The 22,275-nt window shown below is 41.6% G+C and overlaps 1 protein-coding gene across 8 annotated transcripts in view; it reads right to left on the bottom strand.

Annotated features, from left to right (window-relative positions):
- sulf2b (sulfatase 2b) overlaps positions 1-22,275 on the bottom strand; it is a 72,373-nt gene that overhangs the window by 10,955 nt on the left and 39,143 nt on the right. For all 8 annotated transcript variants that reach the window (XM_074644834.1, XM_074644840.1, XM_074644839.1 and 5 more), the window contains 11 exons: positions 14,854-15,071; positions 14,344-14,464; positions 13,778-13,896; positions 13,476-13,627; positions 12,550-12,719; positions 9,834-9,984; positions 8,768-8,867; positions 7,834-7,909; positions 6,230-6,358; positions 1,125-1,181; positions 385-517 (listed from right to left, as the gene is read on the bottom strand). In XM_074644834.1, the coding sequence (XP_074500935.1) occupies positions 385-517; positions 1,125-1,181; positions 6,230-6,358; positions 7,834-7,909; positions 8,768-8,867; positions 9,834-9,984; positions 12,550-12,719; positions 13,476-13,627; positions 13,778-13,896; positions 14,344-14,464; positions 14,854-15,013 (1,368 nt within the window). In that variant the 5' untranslated portion in view covers positions 15,014-15,071. The remainder of the gene's footprint in view (positions 1-384; positions 518-1,124; positions 1,182-6,229; positions 6,359-7,833; positions 7,910-8,767; positions 8,868-9,833; positions 9,985-12,549; positions 12,720-13,475; positions 13,628-13,777; positions 13,897-14,343; positions 14,465-14,853; positions 15,072-22,275) is intronic.

Below are 22,275 nucleotides of genomic sequence, written 5' to 3'. Positions count from 1 at the left end.
GAGGATTGTTCTGGGTAGGAAAATATCAGCTACATTTAGTCATTTTGAACAACTGAAAAGAGCGTAAAGTGTGAATAATGAGTAATCGGGTTGGGATCAAGTCATTAGGACCAGGAGTAAAGTAATAAAATCAAGAGTAAAGTAATAGAATCAGGAGTAAAGTATTGTGATCAAGTGATGAAAGTATGACTGGAAGGGGTAGGATCGGGAGTAAAGCTAATGTAATCGAGAGGAAAGTAATGAAATTGGGAATAAAGTAGTTTGATAGAAAGAAGTAGGATTAGAAGTAAAGCAATAGGATCGGAAGTAAAGTAGCAGGCTCGGGAGTAGGAAAGACAAAAGGAATAACTCTCATGTCACTCATGACTGTCTGCGTTACTGTACCTGTCCGGTCTGCTGACATGGCGTCTGGTACTCGGCTCTCTGACAGAGGTCTTTAACTCGTTGGTGTTTGGGCAGGAAGTTCTCCTCCTGCGGCGACACTTCCTTTCCCTCGACAAGCTGGTGCAGCAGCTTCCTGTTAACACACAGAGGCAGGTTAGGTTTTGGGAAATAAATAAGGGTTGAAATGCAAAGGGAAAATTGTGCTTAAATAAATAATTCAATACATTTATAAATGCAAAGATAAATGAATAAATAAAAAATAAATGCAAAAATAAATAAATATATTTAAAAATAATAAATAAATATATTTAAAAATAATAAAAATAAATACATAAATAAATAAAAGTGAAAATGAAACAGAAGAGTAAATTAATAAGGGAATTTATACAAAGATAAATAAATAAAGAAGCAAATTAAAACAGAAATATCATTTTATGTCACATTTGATCAATTATTAATGGCTACAATTATATGTAATATTATTTTGCTGCATTTAATGATATATTTATTTATTTATCTATTTATCTATTTATTTATTTATTTTTTTATTTTGGCAGGTTCCGTCCTCCATATAATTTAGGACATAATGGTGTTAAAGGATATTTCCCTTTTATTACAACTTGGGTCTTATTTTCGTGGTTTAGTAGCAGCGATAAGAGATGTGAGAGTTAGATTATGTATTTGCAGTTAAAGTAGGTTGTAATGTTTGCTGTACTACATCAGTGATGTGATGTCTTTACCCTCTCTCCACCAGAAACGAGTCTCTCCACACCTTCGGCTTCTTGTTCACTTGGAACCTGAAGAAGAAGAAAACAGCAGAGTTTAGTCATTATTCCTGCAGGGGTTCTTCTTTTAAAGCAACAATTAACACAGTTATCACCTCCACCCTTCATCTGGCCTCTCTTTATTTTTACCTTTCTCTCTTTAACTCCAGGAAACGCAACAGGAAAAAGAACCTGTTTTAGGGCTGTTAAATGTGGAGCGCTGATGTAATATCACACAATTAAACTCGGGTTAGATGAAAAATTCAAGTTGTGCTTGCAGCTCCTCTTAGTGCCACATGACTTCACTTCAGTTCAAATAAAAAATTACACACATTTATATTATATTCATAACACACTCTGTACCTCCATTAAATGACTGCCTCCATCTGGTTTCTATTCTGGGATGTTTGTAAATTTAACTTTTAGGAATAATATTTTGATTTCCCTGCCGCAGTTAGAAGAACAAACACAGTGGAAACAACTGCAGGACTTTTTCCTGTTGCAGAAACAACAAAAGTGTCATCATGGAAAGATAAACAAATTGTGCAGAAGTGAAAGTAAAAGACACAAAGGCTCTACTTGGTGCAACAATGTGGTACACACAAAGGCATCAGAAAATTTAGTTATTTAAAGCACAATTTGATGCACCTTGTGAGGTGTGAGGCAGGCTTAAAAGGACTGGAATTTGTTTTCAGGTTGGTTTTCTTGCACTTCAGCGTCCATCATGACGGACAGCTAAATACAGTGGTCACCAGTTCAATCCCCACACCGGACAGGATACATAGGGGTGCGATAATAACGTGTTAACGCAAATTTGTTTTAACGCCACTAATTTCTTTAACGCATAACACAACTTGTGATTTTTAGGTTGTAGTGGGCTCAGTCTTAAAGCTAAAAAACCATAGGAATCCATTGGTAAAAACCATGTCATACTAGCTTGTTGGTAAGGAGGTTAAATAACGCTCCAAACTTACGCTAAATTATAGCGAGGAAAAACTGTCATGGCCATTTTCAGAAGGGTCCCTTGACCTCTGACCTCAAGATATGTGAATGAAAATGGGTTCTATGGGTACCCACGAGTCTCCCCTTTACAGACATGCCCACTTTATGATAATCACATGCAGTTTGGGGCAAGTCATAGTCAAGTCAGCACACTGACACACTGACAGCTGTTGTTGCCTGTTGGGCTGCAGTTTGCCATGTTATGATTTGAGCATATTTGTTATGATTAAATGTAGTACCTGTGAGGGTTTCTGGACAATATTTGTCATTGTTTTGTTTTGTTAATTGATTTCCAATAATAAATATATACATACATTTGCATAAAGCAATCATATTTGCTCACTCCCATGTAGATAAGAGTGTTAAATAACAAAATAAAATAATGCTTGAAACTCATTTAATGGAAAGGAAAGGGTCTGATAGCCACTGACTTCATGTAAACTAATAATGGACACAGCTGAACTTGTTAGCCGCTTCAGAACAACACGACCCTGGTTTGATTAACAAACTCCCGTCTCTCAGACTGCACAGTCTGTCCTGAACTGTTTGGTCCTGATCTGATCCTCATGTGAAACTGTACAGAATCAGTCCTTTGTCATTCCTGGTTCTTATTTTGAATAAACTTTGGCTCAAAGTAATCAGTCTCTCAGCGACTGTCTCTGTTCCTCACAGGGAGGATGGATTCCTCCGTTCTTCACAGAGGACGAGGAAGAAAAGGGAACAGATGCTGTAGAGCAGGGGTGTCCAAACTGCGGCCCGTGGTCCACTTTTAATTGGCCCGCAGCAAATTCTAAAACTATAATGGAATGTGGCCCACACATGAAACTTGCACTTGAGTGTATTGTAGTTCTTAGTTTTACCACGAGATGGCGCTACTGCCTTCAACAAGGCAGATTCTCTGCAAAACACAATTAATCAAAGAAAAGGTTTGCCACTGATGACCAAAAATGGCAGAACCAAAGAAACGCAAGATAGCAAGTGAGTGCAGAAAATTTCAGACACGGTGGGAAAATGAATATTTTTTCATAGAGGTCAAGGGGAAGTGTGTCTGTTTGATTTGCAATGAAACTGTTGCAGTGATGAAAGAGTATAATGTACGAAGACACTACGAAACCAAACATCAGACCTACACGTCCTACACTGGTGTTGAGCGAGAAGAGAAAGTAAAGCTAATGGCAGCTAGCCTGCTAGCTCAACAACAGTATTTTTTCCGTGCTAACAAAACACAAGAAAATGCTACAATAGCTAGCTACGAAGTAGCTCAACTCATAGCGCGACACGGGAAACCTTTCTCAGATGGGGACTTCATAAAACAGTGCCTCACTAAAGTCGCAGGAATAATGTGCCCGGAAAAGATGCATGAATTCAACAGCGTGAGCGCGTCCAGAAACACAGTTGTGCGGCGAATCGAAGACTTGTCAGCTAACTTAAAGCATCAAGTGTCACATAAAGCTTGTGCTTTTCATTTTTACTCGATTGCATGTGATGAGAGCACAGATACCACAGACACCGCACAGCTGTTCATTGTTTTGCGTGGAGTTGACGATAACTTTTGCATTACGGAGGAGCTGCTTGATCTCAAGGGTCTCAAGGGCACAACAACGGGTAAGGACATGTTTGAAGCTGTGTCAGATGCAATTGACAAGATGGGACTTAAATGGGACAAGCTGTGTGGAGTTACAACCGATGGGGCTCCAGCTATGACGGGCGAGCACAAAGGAATGGCCTCTATGGTGTGCGCCGAGGTGCGAGAGAGTGGAGGTGAGGCTGTTAAAATGCACTGTATCATCCACCAAGAAGCCCTCTGTGCCAAGACAGTCCAGCTTGGCGATGTGATGAACACAGTTGTGAAAACTGTCAACATAATTCGAGCACGAGGGCTCCATCACAGGGAATTTCAAGCTTTCCTATCTGATGTTGATGCTGAATACGGGGACCTACTTTATCATTCTGAAGTGCGCTGGCTCAGTCGCGGCTCCGTGCTGCAGCGGTTTTATTCCCTGAGATCAGAAATTGATCAGTTTTTGAAAGAGAAGGACCGACCTCTTCATGAACTGAGTGACCCTCTATGGTTGGCAGACCTGGCATTTCTAGTTGATCTTACTGGTCATCTCAACACACTGAACAAGAGCCTGCAAGGTCAAAGACCAGCTTGTGCCACAACTTTACGCACACATGAAAGCATTCTGTGTGAAGCTTCGTCTCTTTGAGACACAGCTACGTAACTTCAATGTTGCGCACTTCCCCACGCTGTCCGAAGTCAAAGTTGCTTTTCCAGAGGTCAACCTTTCTGCTAAAAAGGGAAAATATGTGTCTGTCATCACATCTCTCATGACAGAATTCAGTCAGCGCTTCCAAGATTTTTCTGCCATTGAGAAAGAAATGAAGCTGTTCTCGACTCCCTTCCTGATGGATGCAGAAGAAGTCGAAGAGAGTCTGCAATTAGAGCTCATCGAAATGCAGTGTGATGATTCTCTGAAGAATCAGCATCAGCTTCTCCCCCTACCCGACTTCTACCGGAGCTTGGAAGAGGCCAAGTTTCCTCTGATGCGACGCCACGCAAAACGAATGATGAGTCTGTTCGGCTCAACATACATGAGCAAACATTTTCTCTGTTAACTCTGAACAAAAGCAGACTGAGAACCAAAATGACCGACAGCCATCTCTGTGATGTCCTCCGCATCTCAACCACCAAACTTACTCCCGACCTGCCAGCCATCCTTCAGTCCAAAGCGCAGCATCACTGCTCCCACTAAGTGCAGCGCTGTTCCCATTATAGGTGAGTTAAAATATATTACACAGTATTCATGTGTTCAAAAGCCCAATTACTTAATAAATTCAGTCAATTAAAGTTGATAACATTTCATCAAAAACGTTAGTTGATTTGTTAACAACCCCAATAACTTATTATTAATATACCCATCCCCTTTTCCCCTTATTGTCCCCCTGTATACAGAGCTGTGAAAGGGGATCACCATCCTGACTAAGAAGCAATCTCAGGCTGCTGTTTTGAGAATGAGCTGCCAACCCTTTTTGTAACAAAATAAATGAAAACACATTAATGGAAAGTTCTGATGTAGGATTTTTTTTTCTTTAAGCATATTCAAATATCAAGCATAATTTACCTCATTTGATTAATTTTGTTAATTTTAAAACCCTAGAGGTGAGGCGATATACCTCACCTCTAGTGAGTGGCCCAGCCTTTCGTATATTTTTCTGTATGTGGCCCTCAGTGAAAAAAGTTTGGACATCCCTGCTGTAGAGAAAACATATAGAGCCGATTCAAACGTGTTCAAACAGCCGGGATGCAGGCATCCTCCAGACAGACACTTCGCGACACTGCAGGGACTAAAGGTGTATTCAGGGTTTAAAGAAGGAGATCTGGCTCCGCAGAGCTTCTGTTTTAAAATCAACAAGATAGAAATCCAAAGAGACGCCTGGATCAGAAAAAGAAGGACAATAAAAAGGAGTTGGAACATTGTGAGATCTCTGTTTGTACTGAGGATCATGACCCAGCTGTGAAGCTAAAGGTCTCTGTCTCTCTTGAACTATCCTGAACACTCCTTCACACTCTGGTGTGACATCCTGCTGGAAATTTATACTCTGATGTGAATCTGAAGGATTTTTATTTCTTGAATCTTTATTTCCACATTTTGGAATCAAAAGAAAACTCATGTGGTTCCAATTTATTTTTCTCGCTGTCTGAACTTTCCTTTAAAGTAGTTAAAGTCGTAATTTAGTTAGCTAATTTTAGCTTTAGTCTTGAGACTGAAGGTCCGTGTGAGTTTTAGCCAACTACAAATTTTAGTCGATAAATAAACACATTTCAGTAAATCTATGGGAAAAAGTCTTTTTGGGCCCAGTGGCATCACGTTACGGACACAGGAGTTGTAGTACCGCCGTTTGGCCACTAAGAAAATTTGCTTCACAGCCTGGCGCTCTTTCTGGTGGCTTTGGTTAACCCGAAGTTAGCAGCAACTTCAGCTGAGTATCCCTAATTTAAGCGCTTGCTGGTTTGTATATACTGTATATACAGTGCATATATATATATTTGTGTGTGTGTGTGTGTGTGTGTGTACCTGTTAGCCAATCTGTCAGTGTCCAGTAGAGACAGGATGGACTTCCCGTCCATATCTGGAGGAGTGTCGAGGCCGGCGATGTCCAGGATTGTCGGAGCCAGATCGATGTTCAGGACCATGTGAGGGTTACTGACACACACACACACAAATAAACATTAATAATACAGTATATAACTGTAATAATACCTATTGATTAGGTGAGTTTCGCTGGTGAGAAACATGATTTGTTGACCAAGTAAAACACCAGAATACTGTTAGAAGGTTTGTAATGACAGTTACTGTGAAATGTTAAACTGTATTTAATATGGTGACAATGTGTAGAAGAAAACGCTGCTCTCTTTCTGAACTCATGATCACCTCGTGGACCAGCTCTCACTGTTAATCTACTTTACCAGAACAACACACACACACACACACACACACACACACACACACACACACACTACACAGACTTAAAAGTGAGTCTGATTCATTCCGCTGCTTTTCTGATCCACAGATTTATTTTCATTTCTACCCATTTGTATCCTTAAAAGGAAACTTCAGTATTTTTCAACCTGGATCCTGTTTTCCATGTTTCTGTGTCTAAGTGACTAATGGGGACAACAGTCTCTGAAACTGGTCCGGTATTGAGGGAGAACGCTGCAGCCACTAAACAGGCTTTGATGGCAGTGAACAGCATGCACTAACAGGGCTTGTTTTTGCCGCAGACAGGCTCAGATTGTTATTATAAGTGTCCGACAACATTATAGAAAAGACCCTACAGAGAAATAAAACCTTTTTCTCACCTTTCACTTGATCCGATCTGTTTGTTATTGTGTTCAAGTCCCGCTCAAGGAGAAGTCTGGTTGTTTAATCTGAATATCCGTATACTCGGGCTCAAATAAATACGAATTTAAAGACCTCATCTACATTGTGGAAATCATCTAAATATTCAGCCATGACATTGAAAATCTTTTAGATAGCGCTAGCGAGCCAGCGAGCCTGCATTTCCCCAGGATTGGGCCCAGTGGCAGACACAATTGCATAGTGAAAGGGACGCTTATGGCAAAATGTTCTTTCATTTTTGTAATACTACAGCGGGTCACACGTGCCTAAGACATGCAGTTTGTATATACAGTATATATCTTTGTTTTTCCTCCTTCGAGAGGTGATCTAAATACGTGCGGGTTGTAAAAAACAAAGATTTGACAGGCTTGTGCCTTAGCTCTATGGAGTCCCCAGTGTTAGCCACAATGTTGGAACGGTGTTTTGCCCTCCAGGTTCTGCGCCAGTCACCTGACTGACAACTATGAATATTGGACCAGTTTCAGAAATTGTTGTCCCCATTAGTCACTTAGAGATTAAAAAAAAGAGGGAAAATAGGGTCCAGATTGAAAAATACCAAAGTTACACTTTAATAAAGCTGCATTAAAGAAAAGTTTGGCCACTAGAGGGCAGAAATCTCAGACACACGGTGCAGACATGTTATCCCTTTACTAAGTAGTTATTACAAACCACAGCACAAATAAAAAGTAATCAATGAAAATATGGTGGTGGTTCAATCAGTTGATGAGGATGGTTCACATCAAACAGGGGAGTGTGTGTGTTTGTGTGTGTTTGTTTACATGCTGCCTTGCTCCACGTTGGGTCCTCTAATGAAGAACGGGACTCTGATGTCAAACTCGTACGGCATGGATTTACCTGCAGAAAAAAGCCAATAGCCAATTATTTTTTTGAAAGACTTCTGTCGGAGTTTCTGACGTGCTTGTCTTCTGTCGGCTCCATTTTTACTGAATCAGTTTATGTCACTCTGAATTTAATCATTAGTAAGCAAACATCCTGAAATGAGATTTCATGGATTACATTGTTGGAATACAAAGCATTAATGTTGGTGCATATTCCCGGGGTAAGGAGGATCCTAAAGTGTGCCATTTCATTTCATGAATGGACGGTTACGTGGCTGAATTATTTGGACGAGAGAACGCCAAATTGGTAAGTGAGTTAGAGTAACAGTTTTCCTCCTTTTTCTTTTACCCCGTCTTGTATCGTGAACAAAGATAGTGTGTTGTCATATATTTAAGGGATAACTTATGTTGGGAGAAAGGTTTAGCGAAAGGTTTATCTGACTTGTAATTTAAAGTCTGTCAAGCTAAAATTTATGGCTGGAGCACACTGAGTGCCAGGGCTCCTTCTCTCTCCCGGTCTCGAAGTACGAGTGCCGTTTCACGAGGTCTTTAACAGCTGTTTAGATTATGATCAGAAATGAATCACATGCACACAGATATTTCTCAAAATTGGACTCAATGTGTATAAGTAGCTTCTGTGCCAAACGTTGATGTACGTCCCCTCGTTACCGGCGGACGCTGCACAGCCATCGGCCACTATCGGAGCTCAGCACCACCAATAACAATAGTTTGTAAAACGTCCTTTCGGAGACGATTAATCGGCCAAAACGATTAATCGGTTGACTTCCATAAAACGCTTTCAGCATTTTAATTGCTTGTTAAGTCTTGTGACTGTCAGAGTTACCGTTCAGAGGATTCTCCTGATGTTTTTTACCTTTGACGAGGCCAAACTGTCCGATGTGGTAGCCGTGATCAGACGTGTAGATGATGTAGGTGTTTTCCAACTCGCCGGTCTCCACGAGCATGTTATACAGCTGAGACAGACAGACACAGACAGACAGACAGACAGACAGACAGACAGACAGACAGACAGACAGACAGACAGACAGAGGGAGAGACAGACAGACAGACAGACAGACAGACAGACAGACAGACAGACAGACAGACAGACAGACAGACAGACAGACAGAGGGAGAGACAGGAGACACTTTGTTAGATATGGTTTAACAACCCGTCCACAAAGGGAAAGTCAGCAGCGCTTGGCGGCTGCGGAACCTGTTGTTATTTATTTCGGCGTCCATGTTAACAGGTTAGAGCAGCCACACAGCCAGCGTGAGCAGCGCCAACAGACAGTGGAAATGATTTTTTGACTGTATATCGACATCATATCAGCAACATTACTACAGTTTCAATGTCAAGACATCTGTAGAATATGAATCACGGACATGAAAAATAGTAAAGATTTATATTTAAATCAACACTTCCTGCTTTCCTTTCAAAATAAAAGTCGTCAAGCATTTTTTCTGTGGACAGAATTCCTTCATTTGTTAACACAAGGCTTTTATTCTGAAATATTTCACATAGACAGTGTTGTAGAACATGCAGTGACTTGTACGGCTCCATAAATTAATAAAGTACCATTATTACTATTATTTATAAATTACCAGACGTTTCTTAACCTTTTTCTGTCTAAAATAAATAATAATGACATTTATAATGAAATGAAATGGCCATTATGACAGGAAAACTCTATGTAGAAAGAAAGAGCTGGCAGCTGCAGAAACGCTGCCGGTGTGGACGCCACACATGTGAGATACGCAGCAGTTCAGCCACCACGTGCTGCTGACGTGCCCAGTCTGGCTCGAGTGTTAGGTTTTCTTTTTATGTAACTTTGCAGACAGACCTGAGGAAGCAGCCTGTAGCTGACAGTCTGCAGGTGTGAGCAGAAACAGGTGCTCTGCAGCTGTACCTGTGTGTCTGTGTGAATGTGTGTTATCTACCTTCTCCACGCTGTCGTCCACAGAGAGCAGCGTCTGCAGCCGTTTCCTCTGCAGCATGTTGGTGAACTCCATGTGGATGGGCTTCATGGGGCCCGTGTAACGCATGATCCAGTGCTTGTCCTGGTTGGGAGCGTAGTTGTAACTGGGAGTACTGGGGAGGAGGAGAGACAAACATTCAGGCTCATCTTGTTTGCTGGATAACTGTGAACGTGGAGCGCTGGGTGAACCTCAATGTTACAAATACCTGCAGTGTGTTATAAGTGTGTGTGTGTGTCTCATTATAGTGGTGTTTGGAGGCTACAGGACACATCCAGCTGTGTGTGGAGTAATGACAGCAGATGCTCCTGTTCATTAATTACACACACACACACACACACACACACACACACACATCCTCATTGTGTTAGTAGAGGATGTTCCTACAGTGTGTTCTGTGTGGATAATGAATGAGTCCCATCAGCCAACTCATTTACTCTCCTGTCTTCTCCTCTCCTCCACCCTCTTCCTCTCTTTCTCTCTCCCCTCCCTCCTCTCATCTCCTCTCTCCTCTTTCCTCCTCTCTCTCTCTCTCTCTCCTCTCTCCTCTCACCTCCCTCCTCCTCAGCTACATAATTAAATGTCCTCTTTGGGACAGAAATAACCTTAAACATTTCAGCTCAGCTTCCTCTTGACTGGACAGCTGGAAACATCTGCTTTACTCACAACAAACATCCCATCAGGCTGGAAGACTTCACTCTGATGTGAAGTCAGAACATGTAAACATGTAAACAGGCTACTTGTGCTGCCGATTTCCCCCCATGTGTCGAACCCCCTTTGAAGGGTTTTGCCTTCGAGCGTTATTTAGCCTCCTTCACGACAAGCTGGTATGACATGTTTTTAAAGCCACGTGCAATGATCCCTTCATCCTGTTGGGAAAATACATTTCTAAAAAGTAAATCAATTTTTTTTTATTTTTTTTAAACAAAAACATTTTTCATAATAAAAAATATTTTAAAAAATCATTTTTTATTAACTTTTTCTGCAGACATTTATTTTGAAGGGATCATTGCATGTGGCTTTAAAACCAGTTTTAAATCAGAGTTGTTGCAATCAAGTATCCTGGATATTCATGGACCTCAGAGGATGAATTATGACAAATCTGATCTTTCCTCTGGTGCCATCCTCTTTTCCCCTCCAGAGGTAAAGATCCATACAATAGAGACAATAAAGAGTTTTCATCCATCCAGCAGGTTTGTTTCCAGTGTAACAAGTTTTACAGCCCCATGGAGCTGCTAGCGTGTTGTGTTAATGTTTTATTTGTTTGTAAATGTCTTGTACTGAATCCTTATTTAATGCCTCTCATACATTATATAAAGACTTCCTTTTTGTAACGAGCTATAATAAACCTTCCCTTTCCTGTTATTGTTCCCACACAGACATGCATGTGCTATCCGTCCATTGGTCCGACTCCTGCCGCTGCTAGATACCAACAACTTTTCTTTATTTCCACCATTTCCACCATCAACCATGGAAGAAACAAACAAACGCCGTCGTGTCTTGGTTCATAACATCACCCGGCGGCGAGCTATATTCACATACAGTGCTGCACTGACTGTATCTAGCAAGCCACACATCGCTACTGCGGTATGAACCCAAAATAAACAGATTGTGCTGTGATTTAATTACAATAAACGGATCAAAAGTATGCTGAACATAATGAAGATTAATAATAATGCAGATTTTTTATAAAGTCTAAATTCATGTTTTGTCAGGTCTGTCCGCAAGACGACAAGCAAATGGCTTCTTTTCTGAATGGAGTTCTGATCGATCAGTGGCAGGCTATTTAGCTGCTCCATCAACACTCAACATAAAGTCATATATGCATAAATACGGCAGCGACGTTGTTGTTTCTACCACAGACAGTCTGTGGTTTATACACATACATTTATACACAGAGTTTGGTCCGGTCTCTGTACAGATATGATGAACTATCGTAGCTGCAACAATATTTGTTTCAACAACGTCAGAACGTCAGTGACGACAGGAGGAGAATCTCAACGCTGAAAAGTTTGCTTTGCTCTTGGTGTGAACACACCATTAGGCTGGGACTGACCAACAGGCCATGGACAGCATCATAAACCACATCATGACTTCAAAAAGCAATGAAACACACAGCTGCTTCTTTTTCTTATGAAAAGATGTGCTGAGAGTAAAATCAATTCCTGTCCTGTTTAAAGTTTAAATCTGGAAGTTTCCAGCTGATACTGGACTTTTTTTTCCTGATTTTAAACGTATAATAATAATTGTTGTCACTGTAAGTGTTTCTCTACAAGAGTCAAAGTCGATGAGGACGGTGTATCAGAGGTTTATTATTCCTCTCAGAGGAAAGGGACCTCAGTCTGTTCCTGCAGCGTTTCTGTGTTAACTAAAAGCCTGGTGAGCTTTAAATGGGATTTAAATGTTCCGACAGCAGGAGTCCAGCTGCCGTCTCCTCATGCAGCTGTTTATATCTGCTGCATGAAAACGTCTGTCGGACCGTCAGCTCATAGTAGGTGGACTTTAACTCCGGAGTCACGTTGTCATAAAACGAGATACAAATGAGAAATCCGTAACTTCTTCTAAAGAGATGAAATGGATGTGTTCATTAACGCACTCGGATATCAGGGAGGATTTATCTGCTCTGTTCTGCAGCTGGATTACAGTGACTTAGTCTGTGTGTGTGTGTGTGTGTGCCTACATGTGCTGCGATGCGTTGGGGAAGGCCGTGCTGTACTGCGGCGCCGAGTCTTCGGGTCCGTGCGGCGCCGCGTGGCTCAGAACCATCATCACCGGGCGGTGAGGATAAACTCGCTTCGAGGAGCGGAAGTACCTGATGGACTCGGCCGTGATCAGGTCGGTCAGGTAATCCTGGCGACACACAGAAACACAAACATGTTATTAATCATCTTTATTATTACGATTCTAACCAGACTTTCTAACCATCCAAACCGAAGCGGAGCGGTCCCTCATCGCCCTGAAGGGGATTCTTTCACAACAATGACCCGCTAGCTGCACATTATCCTGCTTATTACATGGCTACTTACTGAAGAAATCAATATTTTGACACAAAAACGGTCCTCCAGAGTCCGACATCAGAGCTGGGCCCATAGCAACGGTCTGCTATACATAGCAACGATCTGTTATACAGAAATTACAGACCGCAGAACGCCGTGATTGACCAATCAGAATCGAGTATTCAACACAGCCGTGTAATGAATACCTTAGCGGCCATAGGTGTCACTGTTAACAAACAATTTCTGATTCTTACATTGAGCCCCCTTTAAAGACATATTTAATGACACACGGTATATTTGAAAGATTGCAGGATAACAACTTGGAACATTATTTTATGCTTTGTATTTCTTTATGTCTTTGTAGCTGCAGTGTGAAATATTTTATGATGTAAAGATTAAAGAAAAAAATGTAAGTTGTTTAAAACAAAAAGCAACCGATGCAGATATTCCTGTGTAACATGCACCATCACATTTCTAAATTTTCTACATTGTTAATATTTAATTTAGTGTGAAGTGAAACTATAAACCATTATGTCCACTAACTGACTGCAGTACACAGTAGTTTGTACTCGTGTGTGTAGTGTGTATTTTGTATTGTGTGTGTCCCTGCCTGTGGGTACTGTGCTCCATGTTTCTCTCGGACTCCGTTGCGGCTCAGTGTGTAGTTGTAGAAGCGGCTGTTCTTCACCAAACCGAGCCACTCCCTCCACCCAGGGGGGATGTACGAGCCGTTGTACTCGTTCAGATACTTTCCAAAGAAGGCTGGAGGGAGGACACACGCACACACACGCACGCACACACACACACACACACACATAGTCAGAATCACAGAGCAGTAATAAAAGCCTTAGCTTGTGTATGTGTGTGTGTGTGTGTGTGTGTGTGTGTGTGTGTGTGTGTGTGTGTCTCTACCTGTCCGGTATCCAGTGTTGTTGAGGTAGACCCCGAAGGTCCGCTGCTCATGCTGCCGTTGCCATGACATCGAGGAGCAGTTCTCGTTGTTGGTGTAGGTGTTGTGGTTGTGGACGTACCTGCAGGGACAGACGGGAAGAGAATGTTCAGTATATTTAGTGTGGGCTTCATGTTGATGTCAACAGTGGGCGCTGCATATGTTTAATTAAATCAAAAACAATCCATTTAAAATTCAGATACGTCGATGTTTACACATTTAAAAAGTTCTCAATCAGTCAAAGTCACTTGAGGTGTCAAATCAGTTGGATGTCCCTTTAAAGCTTTTCAGGAAATAAGAAAATAAGTCAGTTGAACAGGTATAGAGGTCTGTTAGTGCGTTTCAATACTACCATACTACAGTATATCGGATATATGAGGTCAAAGTTCAAGGCGATTTGGAACGCAGCCTGTATCTGTCTGTCCGTCCGTCTGTCTGTCTGTCTGTCTGTCTGTCTGTCTGTCTGTCTGTCTGTCTGTCTGTCTGTCTGTCTGTCTGTCTGTCTGTCTGTCTGTCTGCAGGGACTTACTTCCCAGTGAGCATGCTCGAACGTGACGGACAGCACATGGGCGTGGTCACAAAGGCATTGGAGAAAGAAGTCCCGCCCTCCTCCATGATGCGGCGAGTCTTATTCATCGCCTGCATCGAACCTACAGAGAGAGAGAGAAAGAGACACTGTTATTACTGCATTATAAACTCTGTACAACACGTACTGGTAATACTATATGTACTGTATGAGGACCAAGTCTTTTATTTATCACCTTTCCAAAACCAAAAACCAGAGTTTGAAGAAGTATTCAAATCATTTACTTGAGTAAAAGTAGTGAAACCACGCTACAGAAATACTCAATTACAAGTTAAAGTCCTACATTCAGACTTACACTTACGTAAAAGTGCTTTCAGCTAAATGTACTCAAACTATCAAAAGTAAAAGTATTTATTTGTCAGACTGGTTCCTGTCATTATTATTTCTGGACCATTATTACAGCGGCATTAACATGTAAACGGTACTTTAAAGTAATAGACTAATAATAGTCACCCAGCTCCTGGTCCTGGTCATCGGTCAGGATGAGGATGATGTTCGGCCGGATGTTGCGGCGGTCTCTCTGGAGGCGGGGCTTCAGACGCTGGCCGGACGGGAAATGAGCGTGACTGAGAGTCACCGAGATGAACAGGAAGAGGAGGAGTCGGCCCGCCATGGCCTTCGACCCCTAACCTCCCCAAAAGGTCAACCAATCAGCTGTGGAGACTCAACTTCTGGAAAACAAACAAACAGACAGACGAAGTTCAGCAGCAGTGGGAATTAAACCTGTGAACTAACAGTCAAGTTTTAAATCTGTTCAGGCTGAGTGGCTCGTCGACATCACTTCGCAGTACGTAACGCTCTGTGTTCCGTACACTACGCCGCTCACTACGCCGTTCACTACGCCGTTCACTACGCCGTTCACTACGCCGTTCACTGTGCCGTACACCGCGCCGTACACCACGCCGTACACCACGTCGTACACCACGTCGTACACCACGCCGTACACCACGCCGTACACCACGCCGTACACTACGCCGTAGACTAAGCCGTACACTAAGCCGTACACTACGCCGTACACTAAGCCGTACACTAAGCCGTACACTACGCCGTAGACTAAGCCGTACACTAAGCCGTACACTAAGCCGTACACTAAGCCGTACACTAAGCCGTACACTACGCCGTACACTACGCCGTACACTACGCCGTACACTACGCCGTACACCACGCCGTAGACCACGCTGTAGACTACGCCGTACACTACGCCGTACACTATGTACACTACCCCAAAATTCTGATAAAGAAACAACATAAGAGCAATTGACAGCTACAGATGACATTTCATTTCATCATGACATAATTATCTCATATTAAGATACAAATTCACCATTTTGAGTTTCCCGTACCTTGAAATAAGATCTATTCTTTAGCAACATTTCAATTGAACTGTTGTGATTATAAATGATTCACAAATGGCTTTAAACCTCCAAAATACAATGAATTCAGTAATAGAAACATTTTGCAAGGCCACTGAAAAGCTTACAGATTTGTTAACTATCACTTTTCCTCCTTACGTTGATAAAAATCACTTTGTTCTGTTGCAAATGAGTTGTATATTAAAGTAATTTTTAGGAGAAAGTCATTTGAGGGTGATGCTGGAGAAAGGCAGCAAATATGATAGAAATCTGACCAGCAGTTGTCCAGATATTTTGCTCTTTCTGGACTCGTAGTCCTGCTGCTATTGAAGCAAACATGATATTATTATTATTGCAGCGGTGTTTGGGTGAAATGTCAGCGCAGTACGTGACGCTCTGTGTTTATCTTCTGTGTGAGGGCGAGAATATTGATTAACACGTCTGAGATAGAGGCAGAGAGAAAATAAAAACGCAGCAGGATTTTCGGTTCAAATAATGACGTGAGGGGAGGCTGAGATCAGTGTGTCTCTGTACCACACACACACACACACACGCCCACGCATACACACACACACACACACACACACACACACACACACACACACACACACACACACACACACACACACACACACACACACACACACACACACGCATACACACGCACAGCAGTTATTAGCTCCAGTCTTTTGTTTCTCTGATAATAAAACCCTGCAATCCTATAAGTCACACTGACACAAAGCACAGCAGGAATGTGTGTGAGCTCACAGCGGGGTGCGTCATGCAAATTATCCAGTAATCAAAACAGAGGAGGCTCAGTGATCTTTCTGAACACACTCACACACACAGTGAGTTGTGTGTACAGTGTGTGTACAGCGTGTGTACAGCGTGTGCTTGGTGGTGGGGCTCTCATGTTAAAGTGGTCTGGAAGCTCCAGCTGTGAGCAGACTGAGATTACACACAACCTGCTGAGAGAAAGACACATGAGCCTCGTTCTTTCACTGGACTTCTGTTCTCCTGCGCAACATGAATTAAACTGCGTGGTACGGAACAGAACGGCTCTACTCAACTCAACTCGCTCCTTTTTGGTTTTCCATAAGCAAAAGTTGTGGATAGAACCTGGTACCTGGTACTTTTTTGGTACCACCTCGGTCGAGGTTCCAAGCCGATACTAGAAGGTGCACTGCAGACCACTGATTGGTCAGGGAGAATTGGCACCAGACATCAGTACACTACGCACACTATGCTGTACACTATGTACACTATGCTGAACATTATGCACACTATGCTGAACACTACGTACACTATGCTGAACACTACGTACACTATGCTGAACATTATGTACACTATGCTGTACACTACGTACACTATGCTGAACATTATGTACACTATGCTGAACACTATGTACACTATGCTGAACATTATGCACACTATGCTGAACACTATGTACACTATGCTGTACACTACGTACACTATGCTGAACATTATGTACACTATGCTGAACACTATGTACACTATGCTGAACACTACGTACACTATGCTGAACACTACATTATGTACACTATGCTGAGACTGAGAATAAACAGATGTGCATTTTTTAACCCAGGTTATGGATCAGGTGATGAACCCAACATCTGGACTGCAGCAGAGTGGTCCAGATGTTTGGTTCCATTCAGCCCAACATGTGTTTTGTCCTGCAGTGACCCAACGCAGTCAGTCAGTAATCCACCTGTTTATGTTATGTAATACAGTCTCATTATGAAACTGACCTAAAAACTGACCTGAGAGCAGACAGGATTATTGTTCTCACTCAGTCTGGCTCTCCGTCTCTGACACAGAGCAGTATTTAACATGTTTGTGGTTTCTCATCATGAAGAAAAGCATGAAGGATATCTGCAGCACAGGATGATTGACTGAAGAATAAAGGCCTTTTTGTCTTCAGAGTGGACTTGAATTAACGCTGGAGCTCATGTGATTTAGGAATTTATCACCACGTCACTGTTTCAGGCAGCACAACAAAAATGATGCTGCATACTAATATTAAAAACTCCCATAGTCTACGGGTGCTCTGTACGCTATCCTCCAAAAATGGTGGCGAACCTCACAATGCACAGCGATTACCATTCCCTATTGGGTACTAATGAAGTTAAATTAAATCAAGAACCACCAATTTGGCATCAGATAGCCTAGCTAAGCTAGCTATCTAGTGTAAAAAAGGAGCATTGTTGTGGCCTGCACTGACAACTCTTTATAAATTTCAACTCTCTAGTGCGGACCTTTGTCTACCCGGCACCCGGCATCTATCTGGCATTGAGAGTTGACAGAAACACTGTCGACACGACGTCGTGCTTTTGTATGCTGACCGGCCGGTGTACTGATATGCTTCAGTACTTTAGTAGCTCCTCATAGCGGAGCCATCTAAACCATGAGACACTACAAATGTCTTCATATGTGATTTCAGGACATTTTCTATGTATATCGTCCTCCCAGTCAGTGATGGCTGATGGATGTGGTATTGTAAAACCGTCTCTGGTAAAACCGTCCGATCGCAAGCGGAACCTCCAGGGAAAGATCACTGGTTTGAGATTGTCCGTGATATTTTTTCAATGGAAAAACTGACGTACCAACTACAAATGAAAAGCAATATCTTTGACAAGAACTGGGAAAAATGGGTCATTTACATGGAACATGAAACATGACACATGTGTTGTTGGAGAATATAAGCATGTTTGACTGTTTTTGTTAAATGTTGTACTATTCGCTGAATTTGTTAAGTGTTGTATTGTTTGTTGACTTCTGTATGGATGCTCATGATGTTCAACCCAGAGCTGAAAATGAAAAAGAAATATCAAAAAACATCCGATCGCTGCAGTGTAGCTGCTTAATCATATGCTTCACAGCACTGTTGGCGCTGAACCGGAAAAACTAACACAATAACGTTCGAACCAGAAGTGAAAAAAATGCCCAGAGAGAATAATGTGAATAGCAACCGCCTCAATATGTGCAGACAGGAGGGCCTTTTATTGTGATTATTATTATTTATTAATAAAAAAATATTTAAATTGTAATGTGTCTTTAACTTTCATATTGCCATACTTCATGACCGTTTTATAAAAGCAACAGCTCACTTCAGACCGTGATGTGATTATATTACAGCTAAGGTCCGTTGTAATTAACCTCTTCTGCTACGGTCACACCACGAGGGGAAAAATGTTTTTTATAGACTGATCTGATCTGAAAAGAATCTCCTCAACAACTGGTTCTTTCACAGCGTTTCCTAGTTTATTAAACTTACACGTCTCTGAGCAAGATCGCCGTAGTCACTTGTAGGTAAAAGTGATTCTGGTATTAATTCAGATATGACACCGACATGTTAAAGGTATGCTATACTTCTCTGACAGTCTTGGAAGTATTTCATAATATTTTGATGTGAAATTCTACACTGACAGTCTGGAGGAGCTTTGAGTTAAACTAATACATTTAAGAGGTTTTGGTTCACTGGTTGGAGGTGAAAGCCTTTTCATTACTGTGATGTGAAGCTGCTGCAAATAAAAGCAGCCGTTTTGAATCCTGATACTTTCTTTCATTTGATATTCATGGAATCCCGTCTGAAAATGAAGCTGCTGCTCTTGATTCCAGAGAGTTTGTTTTATTTGATATTCAGAGGTTCCTTCTGAGAGCAGTGAAACGTTATCTCCCCACCTCGGCCTGACGAGTCTGCAGTAAACACCACCAGCAGTAAACATACAGACGGCAGCCCTATAGGGAACACATCATATATAACATAACTTTTATATATATATATAAATATATATATATATATGTGGGATGAGTCATCTTCTAGAGACAAAATGTATTTCTTCTGCTTCTCAATTTACCCTTCAAATATTGATTTGAATAGTGACTCAACAGATACATTTAACCCGTTTGTGCCCAGAGATTATATTTAGTAGCATAAGGAAAAATGACACATTTGTTCGGAATGGTCAAAAGTCTTGAAATCTGGTATGAACATACTTTAGGCAAGTATCTAACAGTACGACCCAATTCTAATCCGGTCCCTACACCCTCCCACTCTGTGGTGGACTGAACTACGTTTGTAGTCACACTCACAGCTCAATGAAGCACCTTCTTTAAGGTGCAGGGTATAAATACTGATAATACAGGGACGAACTTCCCTCTCTACGGCAAAGAAATAAATGAATATAACAAGACGGTGACAGCCAAAAACCAAGATGGCGCCGACCAAAAACCAGGATGGCGATGGCCAAAATGCCGAACTCGAGACTTCGTCCTCTTCTCATATACAGTCAATGAATGTAATTTTAGGGACTATGATTTACACGTATATTTTTTACTTTGTGTCTCGTGTGTCTATGTCAGATTAAAAATAAAGCAGGTTTACTGGCGGACTGGAGCTACTGGGTGTCCTGTTGTGACCCGGATCATATAAATGTGATTATGGTGAGTAAAATCCAAAATTGGAATCCCAAGTGGTTTTACTGTACGACACCAATCGTCCTACCACGCCGTCCTTCACCACCTACACAACTATTTGTTGGAACCTTTCCTGTTTCAACATGACAAACCCCCCCTGTGCACAAAAGACATCATCTCCCTCACCACCTCACATAATGCTAAGCTTTCCACACACTTTTGGCCACAGAGTGATATATCACACCGTATTATCATACCATGTGGGTCGAAATGTGCAGTCATGCTCTCCTGAACTGCAAACAGGAGCTCCGAACTCCCCCGGGACCATAAATCCTGTCGTCTGTCATCCTGATGTGCCCTCTCTCCTCGATCACATCTATCTGCTCATTAATATTCATGAGCCGTGGGCGGACCTCGGCGGCGATGCAGCTGGCTGCCGACCGACTCGATGGGAAATGTGGCGAATGTCAGTAAAGAGATGCAGCGATAATTCAGAGCTGCTGTTCCATATTCATCAGTGTGGTTTTTACATGCAGAGAGGTGCGATGTCTCCGTGTCCGGAGAGGTGAGAGGTCACAGTGCTGAGGTGAAAGGTCAGAGGTCAGCTCATTTTGACTCTGAGAAGTAGCCGGTTCAATAAAATGAAAACTGTAGTGGTTGCCGTGGTGACGGAGATTAGCTTATTACTCTGTATCATCGGCAGTCTGGACATACAGTATATCATGTGTGTCATAAACAAAAAGATCAATATGATATTTCCTGACTGTTCGATCAATAAACATGTCAGCAGGTATTTACACTCAGTCAGCATCAGCACTGACTTTTCTCTTTCAGATCAAATCAGCTGGTTCTAACCAGAGACAGAGACGTGAGGCGCAGACACAGAACTCCCCTGAGAATCATCACGTTTTTGAGTTTTCTTCAGTCTCACAGTAATCCAGTGATAGCTGTCTGTACATCCATGAGTACACTGCAGACAGGAGCTGATCACAGATCATTCGGCACACTGTTAATGGTGTTAGTATAGACCAGGGGTCTGCAACCTTTACTATCAAAAGAACCATTTTAGGCAAAAAAAAAATAAAAAAATCTCTGTGGAGCCGCAAAACATATGAGCATTGTGATGAAGGTACCACAGCTTATAGTCTAAGTATATAGTATATAAGTCTAATGCAGAGAGGGCCAAAGTGCAAATGTACAACGGAGTATTAGGGCCACATTGAGGGAAAAAACATCTGAGATTTCCAGAATAAAGTCATAATATTACGAGAAAAAAGTCGTAATATAATGAGAAAAAAGTCATAACTTTACGGGAAAAAATTAAAATAACACGTAAAATTACTACTTTATAATATTATGACTTTATTCTCATAATATTACCACTTTTTTTTCTTGTAAACTTCTGAATTTTCTCATAATATTACCACTTTTTTTCTCGTAAACCTATGACTTTATTCTCGAAATCTCAGATTTATTAATTTTTCCTCAATGTGGCTCTACTACTCCGTCGTACTGTCGTATCATAGACCTACAACAATCATAAATAAAAATGAAAATGTAAACAAAAAACAGTTTTTCATTTACATTTTTAAAAATCCACAGGGAGCCACTGTAGAGGAGCTAAAGAGCTGCATGTGGCTCCAGAGCAGCAGGTTGCTGCCCCCTGGTATAGGCTAAAACAAGACCCAACAGAGAATATGTCTGGACCGTGTACGGTCAGGTCCGGTGGGGACACTAGGGGCAAAGAACGTATATTGCCAAGAAGTAAAAGTCAATTGTTCGTTCCATTGCAACATCAAGACAACAAATAATGAAAGGATTAACAGGATTAGGAATGGGGACGTCATATTCCTAATGCAGAAGTTGTTGTACGTTGAATTTGCAGAAGTTACAACTCTGAAATCAACATATTTCTTTGATTGACTTGACAAACTCCAAACAACCACTACCACAGCTTCTGTGTATTAAACACAGAGAGATGAAACTGATATCCATCTGAAGCATCTGACTGGGGAAGAACAACAGTATCTCCCAAAAAAATATGTAGCTCTTCAGTTCACAGTTTTCTGTACATAAAGTTTTATGC

The sequence above is a fragment of the Sebastes fasciatus genome, chromosome 8, assembly GCF_043250625.1.
Source record: "Sebastes fasciatus isolate fSebFas1 chromosome 8, fSebFas1.pri, whole genome shotgun sequence".
In the NCBI taxonomy this organism is placed as follows: domain Eukaryota; kingdom Metazoa; phylum Chordata; class Actinopteri; order Perciformes; family Sebastidae; genus Sebastes; species Sebastes fasciatus.
This window is presented reverse-complemented; position numbering and strand designations above follow the sequence as displayed.